Source organism: Rhinoderma darwinii, chromosome 5 (genome assembly GCF_050947455.1).
Source record: "Rhinoderma darwinii isolate aRhiDar2 chromosome 5, aRhiDar2.hap1, whole genome shotgun sequence".
In the NCBI taxonomy this organism is placed as follows: Eukaryota; Metazoa; Chordata; class Amphibia; order Anura; family Rhinodermatidae; genus Rhinoderma; species Rhinoderma darwinii.
The window spans coordinates 8,037,036-8,055,644 of record NC_134691.1 but is presented as its reverse complement, the minus strand read 5'-3'; the positions used below and the strand labels follow the sequence as shown (position 1 = coordinate 8,055,644).

At 43.0% G+C, this 18,609-nt stretch overlaps 1 protein-coding gene across 2 annotated transcripts in view; it reads right to left on the bottom strand.

The window, feature by feature from the left end:
* Window positions 1-18,609, bottom strand: part of TRAPPC9 (trafficking protein particle complex subunit 9) — a 531,112-nt gene that overhangs the window by 236,798 nt on the left and 275,705 nt on the right. For both annotated transcript variants that reach the window (XM_075825698.1, XM_075825699.1), the window contains exon 21: window positions 10,901-10,992. In XM_075825698.1, coding sequence (XP_075681813.1) covers window positions 10,901-10,992 — 92 coding nt within the window. The remainder of the gene's footprint in view (window positions 1-10,900; window positions 10,993-18,609) is intronic.

The following is an 18,609-nucleotide window of genomic DNA, read 5'->3' as shown; positions in this document are numbered from 1 at the left end:
AGAGAGGGAGAGGAGGTAAAGTCAATACAGATATAACCAGTCCTCTATTTCCGTGGGATTACATAAATGATCAATCTGACATCGCTGTCAAAAACATCAACTCGACACAATTTTTTAAAGAAAATCTCTATTTAAAGAGCCAACTTGACAAGTGGTGCAATAGATCATAATGCAACCTGTCTTTTAGAAAATAAGGCGGATTACAGAGGAAAAATCTGCTGCAGTGCATGTGACAGATGTCGACAAGTCGTGTTGTACATGTTTAACTTGAGTGCGACAGACGCTCTGGGCAATTATCAAATTGCAACGCGCTTCGCCGAAAGGATAAAACTACCGACCAGGAAGCCGGGGATGGCCCAGCACCAATGACAACATGGACAAGGAGAGGGATTTACATCTGATCGTTCCAGTGTCTGCTCAGTTCAATACAGATTTCCACTTTAATTCCATAATCTGTCATTTACCCGGAAGCGACGCTTCAAATTTACATTTATTGGACATCCTGGTTTCAGAAGCGGCTCATACATTTGTAATGTGTCTCATAAATCTGATCGCTACTAATGGAAGGTGAAAACTTAGTGCAAAACGGACTGACGACTGAGAAAACCGTTCACTTATCAGAAATTTTTCAAGAATTGACGGATGGATCTATTTTATACATGTACATAGAAACGTATACAAACATATAAAGCACACACAATATATACACACACACATAAAAATCTGAAACATGATTATATACATAAACCTATAAATTCATCCATGTACATACATTTATAAACAGTACATACACATATATACTCACACGTAAACACAACACAAACACGTAAAAAATAATATATTTACTTACAGTACACACACGCATGTAGATAAACTCTGAGAAAATCAGGCAAATCTCCCAGGTGCCGCGCTGCCCTGATAATATTCTCACCTCTCCCGGCTCCTGCAGTTCGCAGTCTTCTTCCCCTCCAGAAAGAAAAAGGAATAGAGCCCAATTTCCCAACTACCACAATAGTTATGAACAAAACTTTATTAGGCTACGTATAGCAAGACAAAACCACATAGATTACCATTAAAATTGTCGCTACCTAAGACCGGATATAAAAGTAGTTTGCCTGTATAAGTGTAGGCATGAAGTAGGTATAGGTTAGAAGCGTGAACCTCTATTATTAGCAAGTTAGATTATTAAATTGTCTAATAGATAGCCAGTAGATCCGGTCGACGGTAGGTATTAAAAAAATGAACAGCCCCCCCGACATGTTTCGCTACTGAGTAGCGTCCTCAGGGGTACATGGGGCTAATGGCGGCGCGCCAAAAGGAAATCCTGATATGGACACGTCAGGTGACGTATGAGGAAGTGTGTCGTGAAAAACAGCCAGTAACATTGTGGAAAACAGGCCGGCCGTTCAGGGAAACCGACCAGCGAATAGGAGCACAGATAAGATAAGCCAATTGAAAGTAAAATGGGGCGCATGCGCATCAGCCCCAAAAAGGGACTTAGTACGCATATTGCGTCCCGGGTTGGCGATATCCAGGGAGAGAATTCTGGCGCATGCGCTGATAATTAATTTACGACTTAGGCTCAGACTCGAAATGCCGCCGATGCAAGCAGTGGGCAATGAAAAAAGCTAGACTCGCTTTAGACAATTTAGCACAAAGTCGGCGCAGGCGCACCATTAGAATCTATGGACTTAGAACGGAGTCTGTATCAATACGATAGTATGGTAAGTATTGAAAATAATATTGACACTTATAAAACTCCCCAACTAGATGCTTGGTCCATCTAAGAGTTTAACAGAATTAAAATCAGGATGTATGATATACTTGACGGGAGCTGCCGTAACTATGTAGTCAAAGTCATAAATGGAAAGTAGTAGGCGTATTTAAGGACCATCACAGTTTAGTGTGTATGGTCAATTTAAGATAGTCAATAGCACAGTACAGATATATTTGGCATATTGCAGGTACAGAGTGAAGGCACAGTGGCTGTTTTGGTATCCACCACACTATAGGTAAAGGAGTGGAAATGATAACCTGACACAGGGAATTAGTCTCTATGTGAATGAAATACTGTCACCTTTTGTCTCTTCGCTATCCTCCTACCTTAAGGATACCAAGGACACCGTCACCAGGATCCATGAGATCAACGTAACTTCCACCACCATGATAGCGAGTATAGACGTGGAGTCATTATATACTAATATTCAGCACAACTTAGGACTCACTGCCGTCAAATATTTTTTGAGCACCAAAGGCACTCAATTTCAACTACATAATGATTTTGTGTTGTCACTCTTACGTGTTTTACTTACACATAATTATTTTACTTTTGATAAAAAATATTATCATCAAATTAAAGGCACGGCCATAGGCACTGTTTGTGCACCCACTTATGCGAATCTTTTTTTAGGGTGGTGGAAGGATACTATTGTTTTTTCTGATGACTTACTTTTTTTCACTTCTCACATTTCTTTTTGGGGGAGATACATTGATGACATTCTCATCCTGTGGGATGGGGATGTCAACACCTTCACTGACTTCATGTCTATACTCAATACTAACTCCATTGGCATGCGGTTCACATATGAGATACATGACCATGCTATCAATTTTCTTGACCTAAAGATCTCTCTGGATCCTGGTGGCGTTGTCCAGACCGATATATTTCGGAAACCCACCGCCACTAACAACTTTTTACACTGGGATAGTCACCACCCCCCAGCCCTTAGGAAGGGGATACCGATAGGCCAGTATTTAAGAGCTAAACGTAACTGCTCCAATGAACTATCCTTCCAAACGGAATGTGATGGTCTTTACCATAAATTCAGAGCACGAGGTTATCCCAAAAAATGGCTGCATAGGGCCTACGCTAGGGCTAAGGCATCTCAGAGAAACGACTTACTGTCCAATAAAGGAACCAAATCTATCAAGACCAGTTCATCCAGTGCCATTCGTTGCATAGGCACATATGACGTATGTTCTCCCAAGGTTGTCCAAATTTTACGTAAACATTGGGCTATACTTACCGCCGATCCTGACTTGAAAGACGCTGTTTCTGTTAATCCAAATATTACATATCGAAGGGGAGGGAACCTACGGGACTTTCTGGTACACAGTCATTATTCAACACGATCTGACACCCCATCTACATGGCTTAGATCACCAGTCAAGGGATTTCATCCCTGTGGCAGATGTTCTTTTTGCCCTTTGATGTCAACCGTTAAGAATTTTGCCAATCCTACTGATGGCAAAATATATGTAATTAAACAATTCCTTAACTGTCAGAGCAGTGGGGTTATCTATATCTCCAAATGTCCCTGCCCTAAGTTGTACGTGGGAAAGACTGTACAGGAGTTGAGAAGACGTGTCTCTAAACATCTTAGCACCATTAATCATAATGAAGACACAACTCTTTCAAGACATACCCATGAATTCAATGGGGGCAACCCTAAGTTGCTTAAATTTTGGGGTGTCACCCAGATTAAAATGGGCCCTAGAGCCGGAAATCTCGACCGTAGACTCCTGCAAGAGGAGGCACGGTGGATTTACCGCCTGAATACAATGTCCCCCTCTGGTCTGAACGAGGGATTTACTTTCAGTGCGTTTCTCTGATCCTATATCCCTAAATCATTTCCACTCCTTTACTTATAGTGTGGTGGATACCAAAACAGCCACTGTGCCTTCACTCTGTACCTGCAATATGCCAAATATATCTGTACTGTGCTATTGACTATCTTAAATTGACCATACACACTAAACTGTGATGGTCCTTAAATACGCCTACTACTTTCCATTTATGACTTTGACTACATAGTTACGGCGGCTCCCGTCAAGTATATCATACATCCTGATTTTAATTCTGTTAAACTCTTAGATGGACCAAGCATCTAGTTGGGGAGTTTTATAAATGTCAATATTATTTTCAATACTTACCATACTATCGTATTGATACCGACTCCGTTCTAAGTCCATAGATTCTAATGGTGCGCCTGCGCCGACTTTGTGCTAAATTGTCTAAAGCGAGTCTAGCTTTTTTCATTGCCCAATGCTTGCATCGGCGGCATTTCGAGTCTGAGCCTAAGTCGTAAATTAATTATCAGCGCATGCGCCAGAATTCTCTCCCTGGATATCGCCAACCCGGGACGCAATATGCGTACTAAGTCCCTTTTTGGGGCTGATGCGCATGCGCCCCATTTTACTTTCAATTGGCTTATCTTATCTGTGCTCCTATTCGCTGGTCGGTTTCCCTGAACGGCCGGCCTGTTTTCCACAATGTTACTGGCTGTTTTTCACGACACACCTCCTCATACGTCACCTGACGTGTCCATATCAGGATTTCCTTTTGGCGCGCCGCCATTAGCCCCATGTACCCCTGAGGACGCTACTCAGTAGCGAAACATGTCGGGGGGGCTGTTCATTTTTTTAATACCTACCGTCGACCGGATCTACTGGCTATCTATTAGACAATTTAATAATCTAACTTGCTAATAATAGAGGTTCACGCTTCTAACCTATACCTACTTCATGCCTACACTTATACAGGCAAACTACTTTTATATCCGGTCTTAGGTAGCGACAATTTTAATGGTAATCTATGTGGTTTTGTCTTGGTATACGTAGCCTAATAAAGTTTTGTTCATAACTATTGTGGTAGTTGGGAAATTGGGCTCTATTGCCTGCAGGCAATTCCTTTTTCTTTCTATTGTATACTGTGCCCGCCAACTACCTGGGGTCTCCCCTATGCCTTGTGTTGTTCCCCTCCAGGCGCCAAAGCGAACAATGTCCTGACGGCAGGGCTGGTGTCAGGATGTTGTCTGCAGTGTCGTCTAGGAGTAGCTGCAGGAACGGGGAGTATCTGGGGAGCCTGGTCTGGGGTCTGTATTGCTTTAGGAGGTCTGGGGTTTGTATTTAGGGTGTCTGGTCCGTGCTCTGCATTAAATTAGAGGGTATGGTCTATTGCTATTGGGGTCTATTACTTTAAGGGGTCTGGATTACTTTAGGGGGTCTGGGTCTGTATTACCTTAGGAGGTTTTGTCAAAGATCTGGATTACTATAGGGCTTTGGAGTCTATTACATACTTCAGGGGGTCTGGTCTGCATCTATTTTTATTCTGGGGTCTGTATTTATTTACAGGGTTCTTATTAGATATCTGTATTCGTTTAGGGGTCTGGGGGTCTCTAACGTTAGGGGGTCTGTTTTGGGTTCTTTATTACTGTAGGAAGTCTGGGGTCTGTATTACGTTAGAGAGTTTGGTGTCTATTACTTTAGTGGGTCTGGACTGGGGTCTGTATTACTTTAGAGGGTCTTGGGCTATTACTTTATAGGGTCTGGGTCTGTATTTAGGGGGTCCGATCTGTATTTCTTTAGGGGTCTGGTCTGGGGCCTGTATTCATCTAGGGTAGTATTGCCTGGGGTCTGTACACATTTAGAGGTTCAGTATTAGTTTAGGTGGCCTGGGGTCTATATTCATTAGGAGGTGATTAAAATGTTGTTGTTTGGGGACGTTACATAATTACATAGTTTGTACGGTTGAAAAAAGACACATGCCCATCAAGTTCAACCAAGGGATGGGAAAGGGGAAGTGGGTTTGGAAAGGGGAAGTAAAAAATTTCTACACATAGGAGCTAATATTTTTTTGTTCTAGGAAATTATCTAACCCTTTTTTGCAGCATCTCCTGTCCCTGCTGTGACGGCTCCTGCGGTGACTATTCCATAGATACACATTTCTCACTGTAAAGAAGACTTGTCGCCTCTGCAGCTTGAACCTTTTTTTCTCCAGACGGAGGGAGTGCCCCCTTGTTTTTTGAGGGGGTTTTACAAGGAATAGGATTTCACCATATTTTTTGTATGTGCCATTCATATATTTATATAAGTTAATCATGTCCCCCCTTAGTCGTCTTTTCTCAAGGCTAAATAGGTTTAGTTCTTTTAATCTTTCCTCATAACTTAGATTCTCCATGCCCCTTATTAGCTTGGGGCCAATATAAATGGGCAGACATAAGGGGGAAAAAAAAAAGTGTATGTTTTCCGAATATTCCTGATATCCATTCTCTAAAGTTGGCAAGTATGGCGTATTTGAAATAGATACCTCAAAAACATCAAGTGTGATCTTCTCAAGTGTGAAAAAATCTGGTCAGAAGATCTCATGAATGTAGACCATAAGCTTGAACCATCACCAATTTTCAGAATGACAAAGCTGCTGCCCACTAGAGCACCTGATCGGCACCATCCAGATATTAGTTACGGGAAATATTTAACAAATTCGCACTGAAGGCACCAAAGCGGTTTGAGAACTATTATTTTAGAAATCAACAGAGTTCTGAACTCAAGGACTCTACCGATGTGATCTGCTACACTTCTCAAGGAGGGCTGGGGGGGGGGGGGTCTAAAACAATGGGGCAAACCTCAAGTGTTGGAGTTTCTTTGGTCTACTCTCTCCTGTCTTGCAAACTATCTTGTATTGGCCTTACTCCATGGAAGTCATAGTTTCCATATCTTGCACTGGTGAGGACTAACAAGTCAGAAACAGGTTTGAATTGATGGGTCTGTATTTTTAGGCTGTATCTGTGCTGCACACCAGTGGTTCTAGATATGTAGATTGCCAAATAGGCAAAAATTGCATGTCTCCGGCTACTACTCCAGAATGACGATAGACCCACTTAATATTCTGGATTTGTGATGGAAGGCAGCCAGGTACATTTTTGCTGTTTTAAGAAGGCCAGGCCATGAATTTTTATATTAATTATGAATTTCAATGCTTAGTTGACAGCTTTTCCTGCGCTTAGGTCTCCACCGTGCAGCGAGATTTAATGTCCCGGAGCTCGTATGCCCCTCGCTAAGCCTCGCTTATAAAAAAATATAGTTTTCTTTCAGTTACAGTAAAAGCGTGCTCGCCAGTTTCCACTTCAAGCGTTTCTTTACAGTATAGTTAATTATTCATAATAGCTTCATAATGGAGTTCAGGATTACAAACCGCTGCTAATGCTTTGTAAGGATATAATCGTCAAAGCAACAATTAGGATGTCATTAGCCGTGGATTCTAGGACACGGCGAAAATCAGGCCAGATCAGCGAAAAACAGGGAAAGTCTCGTTTGCCATGTTCTGAATAGAATGAACTTTGCACGGAGAACTTTATGGCGGGGACAGTATAAAGGTCTGTAAGAAAATGACTATTAGGAACTTCAATAAAGGGTTGTCCAGTTTAGAAATCCCATTGTCATACATCCTATTAGGGAATTGTGAGTTAATATCGGGGGGGTCCTCTGTTCAGGATACTCATCTCTCGGTCAAAGTGGAGAGCGGTAACACAGAGCGTCTCTCTCTTTGGAGGACCTGTCCTGTATTACACAGACAACACATTGATATGAATGAACACTGTGTAATGCTTCATATCCCCTGTGGTGGCGCTGCAGGGAAATTGAACACTTACTGCCAGTGGACAACTTGCGATCAGCCTTTTTTCAAGGAACCCGTCAAACAAGCGTCACAGGGCCATAAAAGTAGTGACTGTCACGGGGCCTACAGAGGTGTGGACCCACTGTATTGCCAACGGATTTGGCAAGGGGCTAAACTTGGGAGCGGAGTCTAAGGGATAGTTGGTGTTCACCCTTTAACCTTCGTAAAAAGATGTGGACTTGTCCGCTAGTATCCCCAGGTTGCTATGCCCAGAGTAGTCTGTTGGCAACGACTGATGTGAACAGGCGCGTTACTTAAACGGCCGGCAATATCGTAGGTCAGGGAAGGCGACAGACGTTCACTCATGTTTAGCAAAGACAAAGGTCCAGGCAGGCGATCGTCACAGTAAACATTCAAATGGTCAGGGCAGGCAGGGTCGATAACAGATAATAAAAAAAAAAAGTCTCTGGCGAATACAACTGGAAGGCATGGCACCTAATTGCTCAGCCATTGAGCAATGTGGGAGGTAACTTTTTATACACAGGAAAGTTGGATAGTTTTTGGAGCGTGCTAGCCCTAAAAGAGGAGATGGGTCTGGTGTCCGCACTAGGAGTTGCGGCGGAGGAACCAGCAGGGGAGCACCGGCGGCGTGCCAGAAGCATGGACAGGCATAAAGAAAATGGTTGAATACTGATACAGATCCACACTTAGTCCTTACTTTCCGTTTAATCCTGTCCTCGTCTCCTACAAGGATGATGCAGGAGCGGACCCGGACCCCATTATACCAGTATAAGAGGTATCGTGTGACATGCCATATACAAGAACACACACGCATGGTGACATCTCCACAAAGGTCACGTAAATGATAGATGGTAACGAGGATTCTGTGCCCACAGAGCAGATTCCTCCACTCAGCACACAAATTGCTCGGAGCTGGCACGTCCATGTCTAATTACCGCATTCAGATATTTGTTGTGCGTGAGTATTATCAGCATATGATGCCGGATATACCAGTCAAGCCATGTACTGCTTTAACTCATGCACTACTGAGAACAAAAAGAAAAAAAATTACTGGTGAAAATCGAAAACTTCCATTTAATCCCATTGTAGACGTCACTAAATTCACCAACAGCACAAATCTCTCTCGTGTCGTGATCTCATGTCGCGTTACAATGTATCGGTGCAAGTAAAAAGTCTAACCTACAGCCCAAACGGTAGTATTGTTTAGACTGGATACAATTGTAGCAAACCCTCAGCTGTATTAGTTCTGCACTGGTTTTCAGCCTTTAAATGTAAACAAGACTGTTCCCATTCACGGACAGCAAGGCCAAAAAGGATCACACTTTTAGCATAGCTGGACACTACCTTTTTATGAGATCAGTTATTAGAACCGGGAAGATTTGGTCGTATTTTTTGAGATTACAGGACGGGAAGTCTGCTGTGGGTAGGAAATGATGGTCCTCCAAATCATCATAACTTTAGGTTGGACGGTGCCAGTCAACTCCATTGTCAATGGCCTGGTATCATAACGTAATGTAGACTGTCATGGTGGCCAACCATGGAAACCAACCACGCATGACTATCCTTACAGGTGGTACCATAGGCTATGAGGAACTGCTAATGACCAGATCTTGTGAAGAGAGAGGACCCTCAGCGAGAGGACAGATTCAGGACCCTCAAAAGTCTGGCAAGGGTAGCAGGACAACATGAGATCACATCATCCATTATCTCAATAGAAGAACGGAGATGTTGGTGAATAAGAGATTTTCCTGCCCCGCAGTCTCCGGCTGAAGTCAGGCCAAGCAGTAAACATGAACGTCACCATCAATTTTGGATAGACTTGAATTCGGCAGCAAGATCACAGCAGCTTTTTCAATTACTAATGAGTTATGAGAGACTGCGAAGCTCCACTTTGGAAGGGGCAGGAGGCCGGGAGATGCTTGTGAGCCGAATGTTAAAGGGACGACTTGTCATGTCTGAAACGAGAGATCGGACGGATTGCCCTTTGTATGGTATATCACTGATAGACAACGCCCGTCTCATTAAGACTTTTGTGATATTAATAATGGACTATTTCAGCTTCTGCCATGAACTCCCGGATTTCGTCACATTGTTCTATTTTGAGGCAAAACTGTGAGCGTAACAAAGTCGAGCTCTGCTATTCCGAAAGAACCCTCGAACATCGACCAATAAGGAAATATGAATGTTAAAGTGTATATAACTAAACGCGGCCAACACCATGAATGAAAGAACATAGTAGATATTAAATATTTGAAGATCACCTAAAAACGATAACAGGTATTTGAACAGGGGCCAGTAGTTGTGCGCCAAGAAGCCAAAAAATTAAATCCCATTACCTAATATGTCAAATCTAAGCTAAATTTCTGGGTAGTCAACATGTAAAACAAACAAAATAGATACAGTAAAAAGTTCAAAATCCTAATCCAGCACTCAAAGTTATAGTCATCACATTGCTTAAAGAGGTTAAAGTGTAACTCCTTTTTTTAAAAACTTCTGACATGTCACAGAACTTTTGATCAGTAGGGGCTCGAGAAACTGAGACCCCCACCGATCGCTAAAACAAAGTGGCAGAAGCGGTGGGTGAGCGCTGAGCCGCTTAGTTTCTGATGGCCTTTTCTTGGACTCATAGACTTTCTATTCAGCCCGTACACCAATTGCTCAAGAAAAGCCGATCAGAAACTAATCGGCTCAGCGCTCAACCGAGCACTTCTGCCGCTTCGTTTTAGCTATCGGTGGGGGTCTCAGTGCTCTGACCCATACCGATCAAAACTTCGGACATGTCACTATGACATGTCAGAAGTTTTTTTTAAAGTTTAGTTACCCTTTAATGATATCTGGTCATTAAGGCTCAAAATATCCTGGTCAATAAGTGGTTAACCAAATCCGAAGGATCTTCTTGGGTTATGGCTTTCATGAATTCACTTACCTACTTGAATTTACCCAACTTGGCTCAAAAGCCAATTACCATTTATCATTTCTATTCCTATGGACCAAGAATAAAAACAAATATCCCTGGTCCTTGTATATAGAACACTACAACTCTCAATGTAAACTCAGGTAAAGTGCAATTTCAGTATCCAAAATCAGTGTCTTATGAGAATGCCTATGAGTCCATACGAGAGATGGTCCCTATGGTCAATATGGACCCTATGGGTTTACAAGTGTAGTCAAACTTTAAAATTATCGCCATATCGATCCAGTTAAAAAAAACAACAACAAGAAAACAAGATACTCCAGCACATCATTTACTGAGCTAAACTCCTTTAGCGCACATGGGTGAAACTTGTTTTCCATTAATCGGTATTCATCTATGATTCTAGACCAAAAACCGCTTTCAAACACTGTATTCACATTGAAGGTAAGGCTCACAGATTTATCATTTCTGGTCTCGGATTTTTAAACATTGGCACCACGTTTGATTTATACCAGTCACCCAGTGGCAATACAATGGTCTTACAATGTAAATAGAGAAGTATCACTCACCCCACTGTAGAGGAGCCAGCTGCAAATGCTCTAGGACAAGCTGATTCAACACCCCCTCCACGCTCGCCTCTCCTTCACGTTTCAGGGATGGGTGATAAAAAGTTAAGGTTTAATACAAAAATGTAATAAAAATTGAGAAAAAAAACAACTTTAAAAACACCAAAAATATAAACAGATTATAGTTATGTAGCAGTGATGTCAAGGGGTATTCCCATAAACATTTCTGGCACATTCACAGGTATTGCTTGATAGGTGCGGGTCCTACCTCTGGGACGTTCAACCTGTCCATTGAAGTCCATGGGATTTTTTCCATACCAGCTTCAATGTAAAGGCGCACGGAAAACTATTCATTGATTTGTATTCGAAAAACGGCTGACCTGTAAAGAGGACCCCCCCATTCCTCTGATAGGTGAGGGTTTCAGAGGTGGGAGACGCACCTATAAAGCATTTATGTTTATGATGGGAATACACCAGTAACTACATACACACAGTATATGTAGCATTATATATATGCTTTACTGAGCCGTTTTTCGGTCAGGTTGCCTAGCAACTCTCCGCCTTCTTATCTGGGTGACCACCATTTCAGTACATGTAGCTACATATAATCACAGGAAGTTCTATTTGCTATAGAACAGACTCATTTTTCATGACACACAGACTTGTTTTAGGAATGAGAAACCTGCACAATAAAACCTGCATCTCTAGTATGACAAAAAATGGATAAATGGTGCAAAGAGAGAGATTATCTTTAACAGAGGACCCCAGCATTCTTTTATGTCTCAATGATATTGCGTGTTCTATAAAAGTTACCTCATTCCTAAGTGATACCTCTAATTTGTGAAATTACTAGTCCAAGCACAAAATGCCTATTTGCATTAGGATGAGCGGAGAGCTGCTGCAATGAGGTGCTCTTGCTCTGGGGGCCTCAACGTGAAAATGCATTTTATTCGCCCATTTCGGACGGCTACTGATGTGCATCCGGAAACCGTCCGTATTTACGGAAGCATTGCTAGGCAACATGTTGATGACATTATTTGCAACCTCACTTTTTGTACGAATCCGTATATACGGATGAAATAAAGATGCCTACGGATCCGTATTTACGGACAGTATTTCGGATAGATGAAAATACTGTCAATGGAGCCTTCAATGGAGACCGTGTAATACTACAGTACATCCTGTATTATACTCCAGAGCTACACTCACTATTCTTCTGGTGGAGTCACTGTGTATATACATTACTTATCCTGTACTGATCCTGAGTTACATCCTGTATTATACTCCAGAGCTGCACTCACTATTCTGCTGGTGGAGTCACTGTGTACATACATTACATTACTTATCCTGTACTGATCCGGAGTTACATCCTGTATTATACTCCAGAGCTGCACTCACTATTCTGCTGGTGGTGTCACTGTGTACATACAATACATTACTTATCCTGTACTGATCCCGAATTAGGCCTGATTTACACGAGCGTGTGCGTTTTGCGCACGCAAAAAAACGTGGCGTTTTGCGTGTGCAAAAGGCACAAAGCAGCTGCGTGTGTCATCAGTGTATGATGCGTGGCTGCGTGATTTTCACGCAGCCGCCATCATTATGACACTCCGTTTGGATGTTTGTAAACAGAAAAGCACGTGGTGCTTTTCTGTTTACATTTAGAGTTTGACAGCTGTTGCGCGATTCACGCAGTTCGCACGGAAGTGCTTCCGTGCGGCATGCGTGGTTTTCACGCACCCATTGACTTCAATGGGTGCGTGATTCGCGAAAAACGGCGAAATATAGAACATGTTGTGAGTTTTACGCAGCGGACTCACGCTGCGCAAAACTCACGGACTGTCTGCACTGCCCCATAGCCTAATATAGGTGCATACAACACGCGTGAAAAGCATGCGCGTATATTACGCTCGTGTAAATGATGCCTTACATCCTGTATTATACTCCAGAGCTGCACTCACTATTCTGCTGGTGGAGTCACTGTGTACATACATTACTTATCCTGTACTGATCCTGAGTTACATCCTGTATTATACTCCAGAGCTGCGCTCACTATTCTGCTGGTGGAGTCACTGTGTACATACATTACTTATCCTGTACTGATCCTGAGTTACATCCTGTATTATACTCCAGAGCTGCGCTCACTATTCTGCTGGTGGAGTCACTGTGTACATATATTACATTACTTATCCTGCACTGATCCTGAGTTACATCCTGTGTTATACTCCAGAGCTGCACTCCCTATTCTGCTGGTGGAGTCACTGTGTACATACATTACATTACTTATCCTGTACTGATCCTGAGTTACATCCTGTATTATACTCCAGAGCTGCACTCACTATTCTGCTGGTGGAGTTACTGTGTATATACATTACATTACTTATCCTGTACTGATCCTGAGTTACATCCTGTATTATACTCCAGAGCTGCGAACACTATTTTGCTGGAGGAGTCACTGTGTACATACATTACTTATCCTGTACTGATCCTGAGTTACATCCTGTATTATACTCCAGAGCTGCACTCACTATTCTGCTGGTGTAGTCACTGTGAACATACATTACATTACTTATCCTGTACTGCTCCTGAGTTACATCCTGTATTATACTCCAGAGCTGCGCTCACTATTCTGCTGGTGGTGTCACTGTATACATACATTACATTACTTATCCTGTACTGATCCTGAGTTACATCCTGTGTTATACTCCAGAGCTGCACTCACTATTCTGCTGGTGGAGTCACTGTGTACAAACATTACATTACTTATCCTGTACTGATCCTGAGTTATATCCTGTATAAGGCTATGTTCACACGGAGTATTTTGGGGGAGGAATATCTGCCTCAAAATTCCGTTTGGTACTTTGAGGCAGATATTCCTCTCCCTGCACGCCGATTTTCGCGGCGATTATCGCGCCGTTTTTCGCCCGCGGCCTTTGAGCGCCGTGGGCATAAAACAGCGAGAAATACGCTTTCTCCTGCCTCCCATTGAAGTCAATGGGAGGTCAGAGGCGGAAGCGCCCGAAGATAGGGCATGTCGCTTCTTTTTCCCGCGAGGCAGTTTTACTGCTCGCGGGAAAAAGACGCAGACGCCTCGCATTGAAATCAATGGGAGGCGTTCTCGGGCCGTTTTTGCAGAGTTTGCGACGCGGTTTCCGCGTCAAAAAACTCGGCAAAATACCCCGTGTGAACATAGCCTTATACTTCAGAGTTGCACTCACTATTCTGCTGGCTGTCATGTGAAAAAGTCAAATCCCTAATAGTTTACTGATCCTAAATTACAGTTTGTGTTATATTTCAGCAATGAACTTTTGACTGTTGACATAAAAAACAGTCAGCAAGCTTATTATCAGACACTTTCCTAGAAGCCGAGCTCTTATAATACAAGGATGCAGGTATTTTTTTTTACTATATTCGATGATTGTACAGAGTGTGATGTAGACATGACACCTCCCAGAATGCAAATCAACAAAGAAAACTTGTAGACACTGAACTCAGTCAGATAAATGGCCTTCCATGTGTTACATGGATTGAGTCCACATAGCGGCTCAATGCTCATGCTTATAGACGGGAGCCCCCAGGTACTAGTTCGGAATATGGACGGAGGTGGCCGTAATTAGACAACGTATTTAAAATCGAGACTACTCTGGTAAAGATATGGTTAAATATGAGACTGCTAACTCTCCAGCTCCTGCAGGGACGCAGCATAATAAATTCTTATTCAGCAAATGACTGGGCATTGAGTTTCCGATCAGCACAACCAGGCTCCGTTTGGGACCATTAACTCACGCGTTTCGCACAGTGCTCTGGCATAAACAGCTTCTTATTTTGGTGCCGCTGTGGCTGGGGAGGGGGCAGCTTATTTCCAGCTCATAAACTAAGCATAAAGATAGAGAAGTGTAAAACACTGAAGATTCTCTGGTGTTGACCACAATGCACGTCTCTCGATCTCTGCGACGCAGCAATGCGTATCTATGGCAACATACTAACTGAGCCCATGTGGTGGATCTTATCCCTGCGGGACTACAGTGCACCCTCCTGCACACTGCTATATATATCCATTACATCGCGTTGCTATGGTTAAACACGCCGTCATCCTTAACCCTTACTTCTCCAAGCTTGTCTAAATCCCACTACAGAATGCAAAACATGTCCAGTGTAGCTTGGACGTCCTGAGCCCCTGGAGCAAGAGCTGTACCTACGCCAGGAGGGGTGGGCAAAGACCATTGCAACTGGGACCAAGCACATTCGGGACCCATAGTCAGACAACCACAAAAGAGAGCAGCGCAGGACCATGGAGAAGACAATGATGCGTAATACTATAGGGGTACTGGTATGGGAAGCCCTGTAGCAGTAGCTACTCTGGGGTCACTGCTATGTGAGTCTTATGTGGACACTGCTATATGGCAGGCACAGTTTTGGGTTAATTTTGAATCAATACCGTACTCGACTGTGCTATTCATGCCGTCAAAATGAAGGAAACCTTACACAACGGTGATAAACGGAAACCATTTGCACCAGATTCGTCACCATTGAAATCAATGGTGATGCAAAAGTAAACCTACGGTTTCCGTTTGGATTCCACTCATCGGTTACCGACGGAAAGCTCAGACGGAACCCATGAACAGAGCCCCGAAGCAGATGTAAACGAAGCCTTAAAGGGTAACTAAACTTTCAGAAAACTTCTGACATGTCAAGTTTTGATCAGTGCGGGTCCAAGTACTGAGACCCCCACCAATGGCTAAAATGAAGCGACGAACACACTCGGGTGAGCGCTGAGCCGCTTTGTTTCTGATCCGTTTTTCTCAGAAAGCCGATGTACTGGTGTAGACTTTCTATTGAGGCCGTACACCGCTAGATCAGCTTTCCGAGAAGGGTCAATCAGAAACCAAGCGCGTCAGCACTCACACGAGCGCGTCTGTTGCTTAATTTTAGTGATTGGTGGGGGTCTCAGTGCTCGGACCCCCACCGATCAAAACGGTAAAGGGTAACTAAACTTTCGGAAAACTTCTGACATGACATGTCAGAAGTTTTCTGAAAGATTAGTTACCCTTTAAGATACCAACCAGTTTGGAGGTGCAGGGCTGGAAGGTGGCATGAAGTTTGCATATTTTTCCCGTGTTCTTGTGAGCTGCCACCAGGTTTTCTAGTTTCCTCCTACACGCCAAAAACAAAATTGGCTTCCAAAAAAATTGTCCCCAGTGTGTGTGACTGACAGGGAAATTAAATTGTGAGTCCCATGAACAATAGGGACTGATGTGAATAGAGGCAACCTCTGTACAGCGCTGTGGAATATGTTGGCGCTATATAAGCAACAGGAAATAAATAATGGCAGCCGGAGGTAACGTGTGAAAAATATGAATTTAACAGTGTAACAGCCTCCAGCTGTGTGAGCAGGACTAGGTCAGGACTGTGTTTTTTTTAGCTTCATGATGTCAACAGGAAAGGTTTCTATTTACTGGAAGCAAACCAAGATCTTGAGGAACGGACAAAGTATATAAGAAAGTTGCAGAACGACGATTAAGCTTTATTCCCATGAGACTGGACGACCCCTTTAAGACCTGGCCGGGGGTTTAGCCGCAGCTCTGCGTCCACGACGTTCGTCAGCTGAACGTACAGGAGAACGGAGTTATCACGCGGAGCCGACACATGATAGAAGTGACATTTCCAGGCTGACATTTATGTTCAGCTTCCAAATACAAAGGACAAAATCAAAGTAAACGTGTGACTTGTGCACTTTGTGATGTCAGCAGCGGTGACCTTACCGCCACCGACAGCGCCACCGCGACAGGAAGGTGTCCAGGGAAGACGATAGAATGACATGGCGATGAATGATGTCCAGCTTCTGGACACAACCATGATGAAGAGCAACACCATCATATCTACCTGTGCCGAATATACCCATAAACTAAAGCGTTAACCCCTTCTCGACATCCGCCGCGCATGTACGGCAGGTGTTGGAGGATAAAGTATTAAGTGGGCTCTGGAGCTGAACCCACTCCATAAGGGTATGTTCACACAGGGCGAATACGCTGCGTCAAAGCACACAGCGTATCCGCCCTGGACGCCGCAGTGAATTCCAGCCGAAGAACCTTGGGGTCCAGGCTGGACGCAGAGAGATCTGGGTAAGTATATATATATTTTTTGAGTTGCGACTTTTGAGGCGCCGCAAAAATCTGCTATTTGTTGCGGGTTTTACCTCTCCATTGAATTTAACGGGGAAAACATACAACAGAAAAGCTTAAATTGACATGCCGTGGATTAAAAAACGGCACCGCAGTTCAATTGATCAACTTTTTTTCAGCGGGTTTTCTGCGCAGCGTGTGGATGAGGTTTGCTGCGGATAAAACGCTGCGGATTTTCCGCAATGAAGGCCGGTGCGGAAAATCTGCAGTATTTGTATTACAGCTAAAAACCTGCTCTAATGGCCGGGAACAGAGATAACTCCGATCCTGGTATTTAACCACTTAGATGCCACGGTCAATAGCGATCTCTGGGTGCCAAAAATTGTTATCGCTGCCGGGAGGCCTAATAAAGGCTCCCCTGTCGGCTATCTTAATAGGAGACACTAAAACGACAAACTGAAATACCAAAGTATTGCACTGTTTATCCAAGCGATTCCATGTTCCAGTCCTCTAGTGGAACAAAAAACCTAAATTAATAAAAAATAAAAAAAATCATACAATTTTCAAAAACATATATAAAAAAAAAAAAAAAACAAAGATTAAAAAGTAAAAAAAAAAACATTTTACAATTTATTACAAAAATAATACAAACCGTAGAAAATAAATATAATTGTATCGGCACGTTATGAACGAATAAAATCTCACGTTATTTATCCTGCACAGTGAACGTTGTAAAATGACTAAGGACGTGGAAGCCGTCTGAAACGCGTTGGCAACGTGGTTTATTTCTCATCCACCTCTCTGTGTGGGATATTATCTCCCTGTTTTTATCATTGTCTAAATAAAATTGGAAAAATCTTTCCATTTTAACCATTAATTTTCACGGAAACAAAGTTTTCTTTTTGCGCTGGAACCTACCTTTCATCATTTCCTGCTATACACATCGTGTGCCGACACGAGGATCCGAGCGCAGCTGGCAGTGGAATTCTGCCTAAGGTGAGCTGGAGGTCCCCTTTTCCTCATATATTTCCAGCATTGTACATGATAGGCTTAGATACAGGGCCTTAGCAGACAGTATCACACATGATAGGCTTAGATACAGGGCCCTAGCAGACAGTATCACACATGATAGGATTAGATACAAGGCCTTAGCAGACAGTATCACACATGATAGGCTTAGATACAGGGCCCTAGCACACAGTATCACACATGATAGGCTTAGATACAGGGCCTTAGCAGACAGTATCACACATGATAGGCTTAGATACAGGGCCCTAGCAGACAGTATCCATGCACTAAAAGGGAACCTGTCACCAGCATTTCACCTATTGAACTTTACTTACCCCCCGGTGGGAGCTGCTATGACCATCATGCAGGTCATCATCCAGCTTTCCCAGAAACAGATTTATCCACTGGTAGAGGACTTTTTACTTTTATTTTCTTAATTTGGGGTAAAATTCTCTTTAGTTCCCAGATATTTGCTGCATTCTCCATTATTTAAAATCCCGATGGCTACAAGGATAACGTAAATTAATACTTTCTTCGCTTTGTTGAACGAATTGTCTTCAGTACGGGAGAAAAGCTAAACCT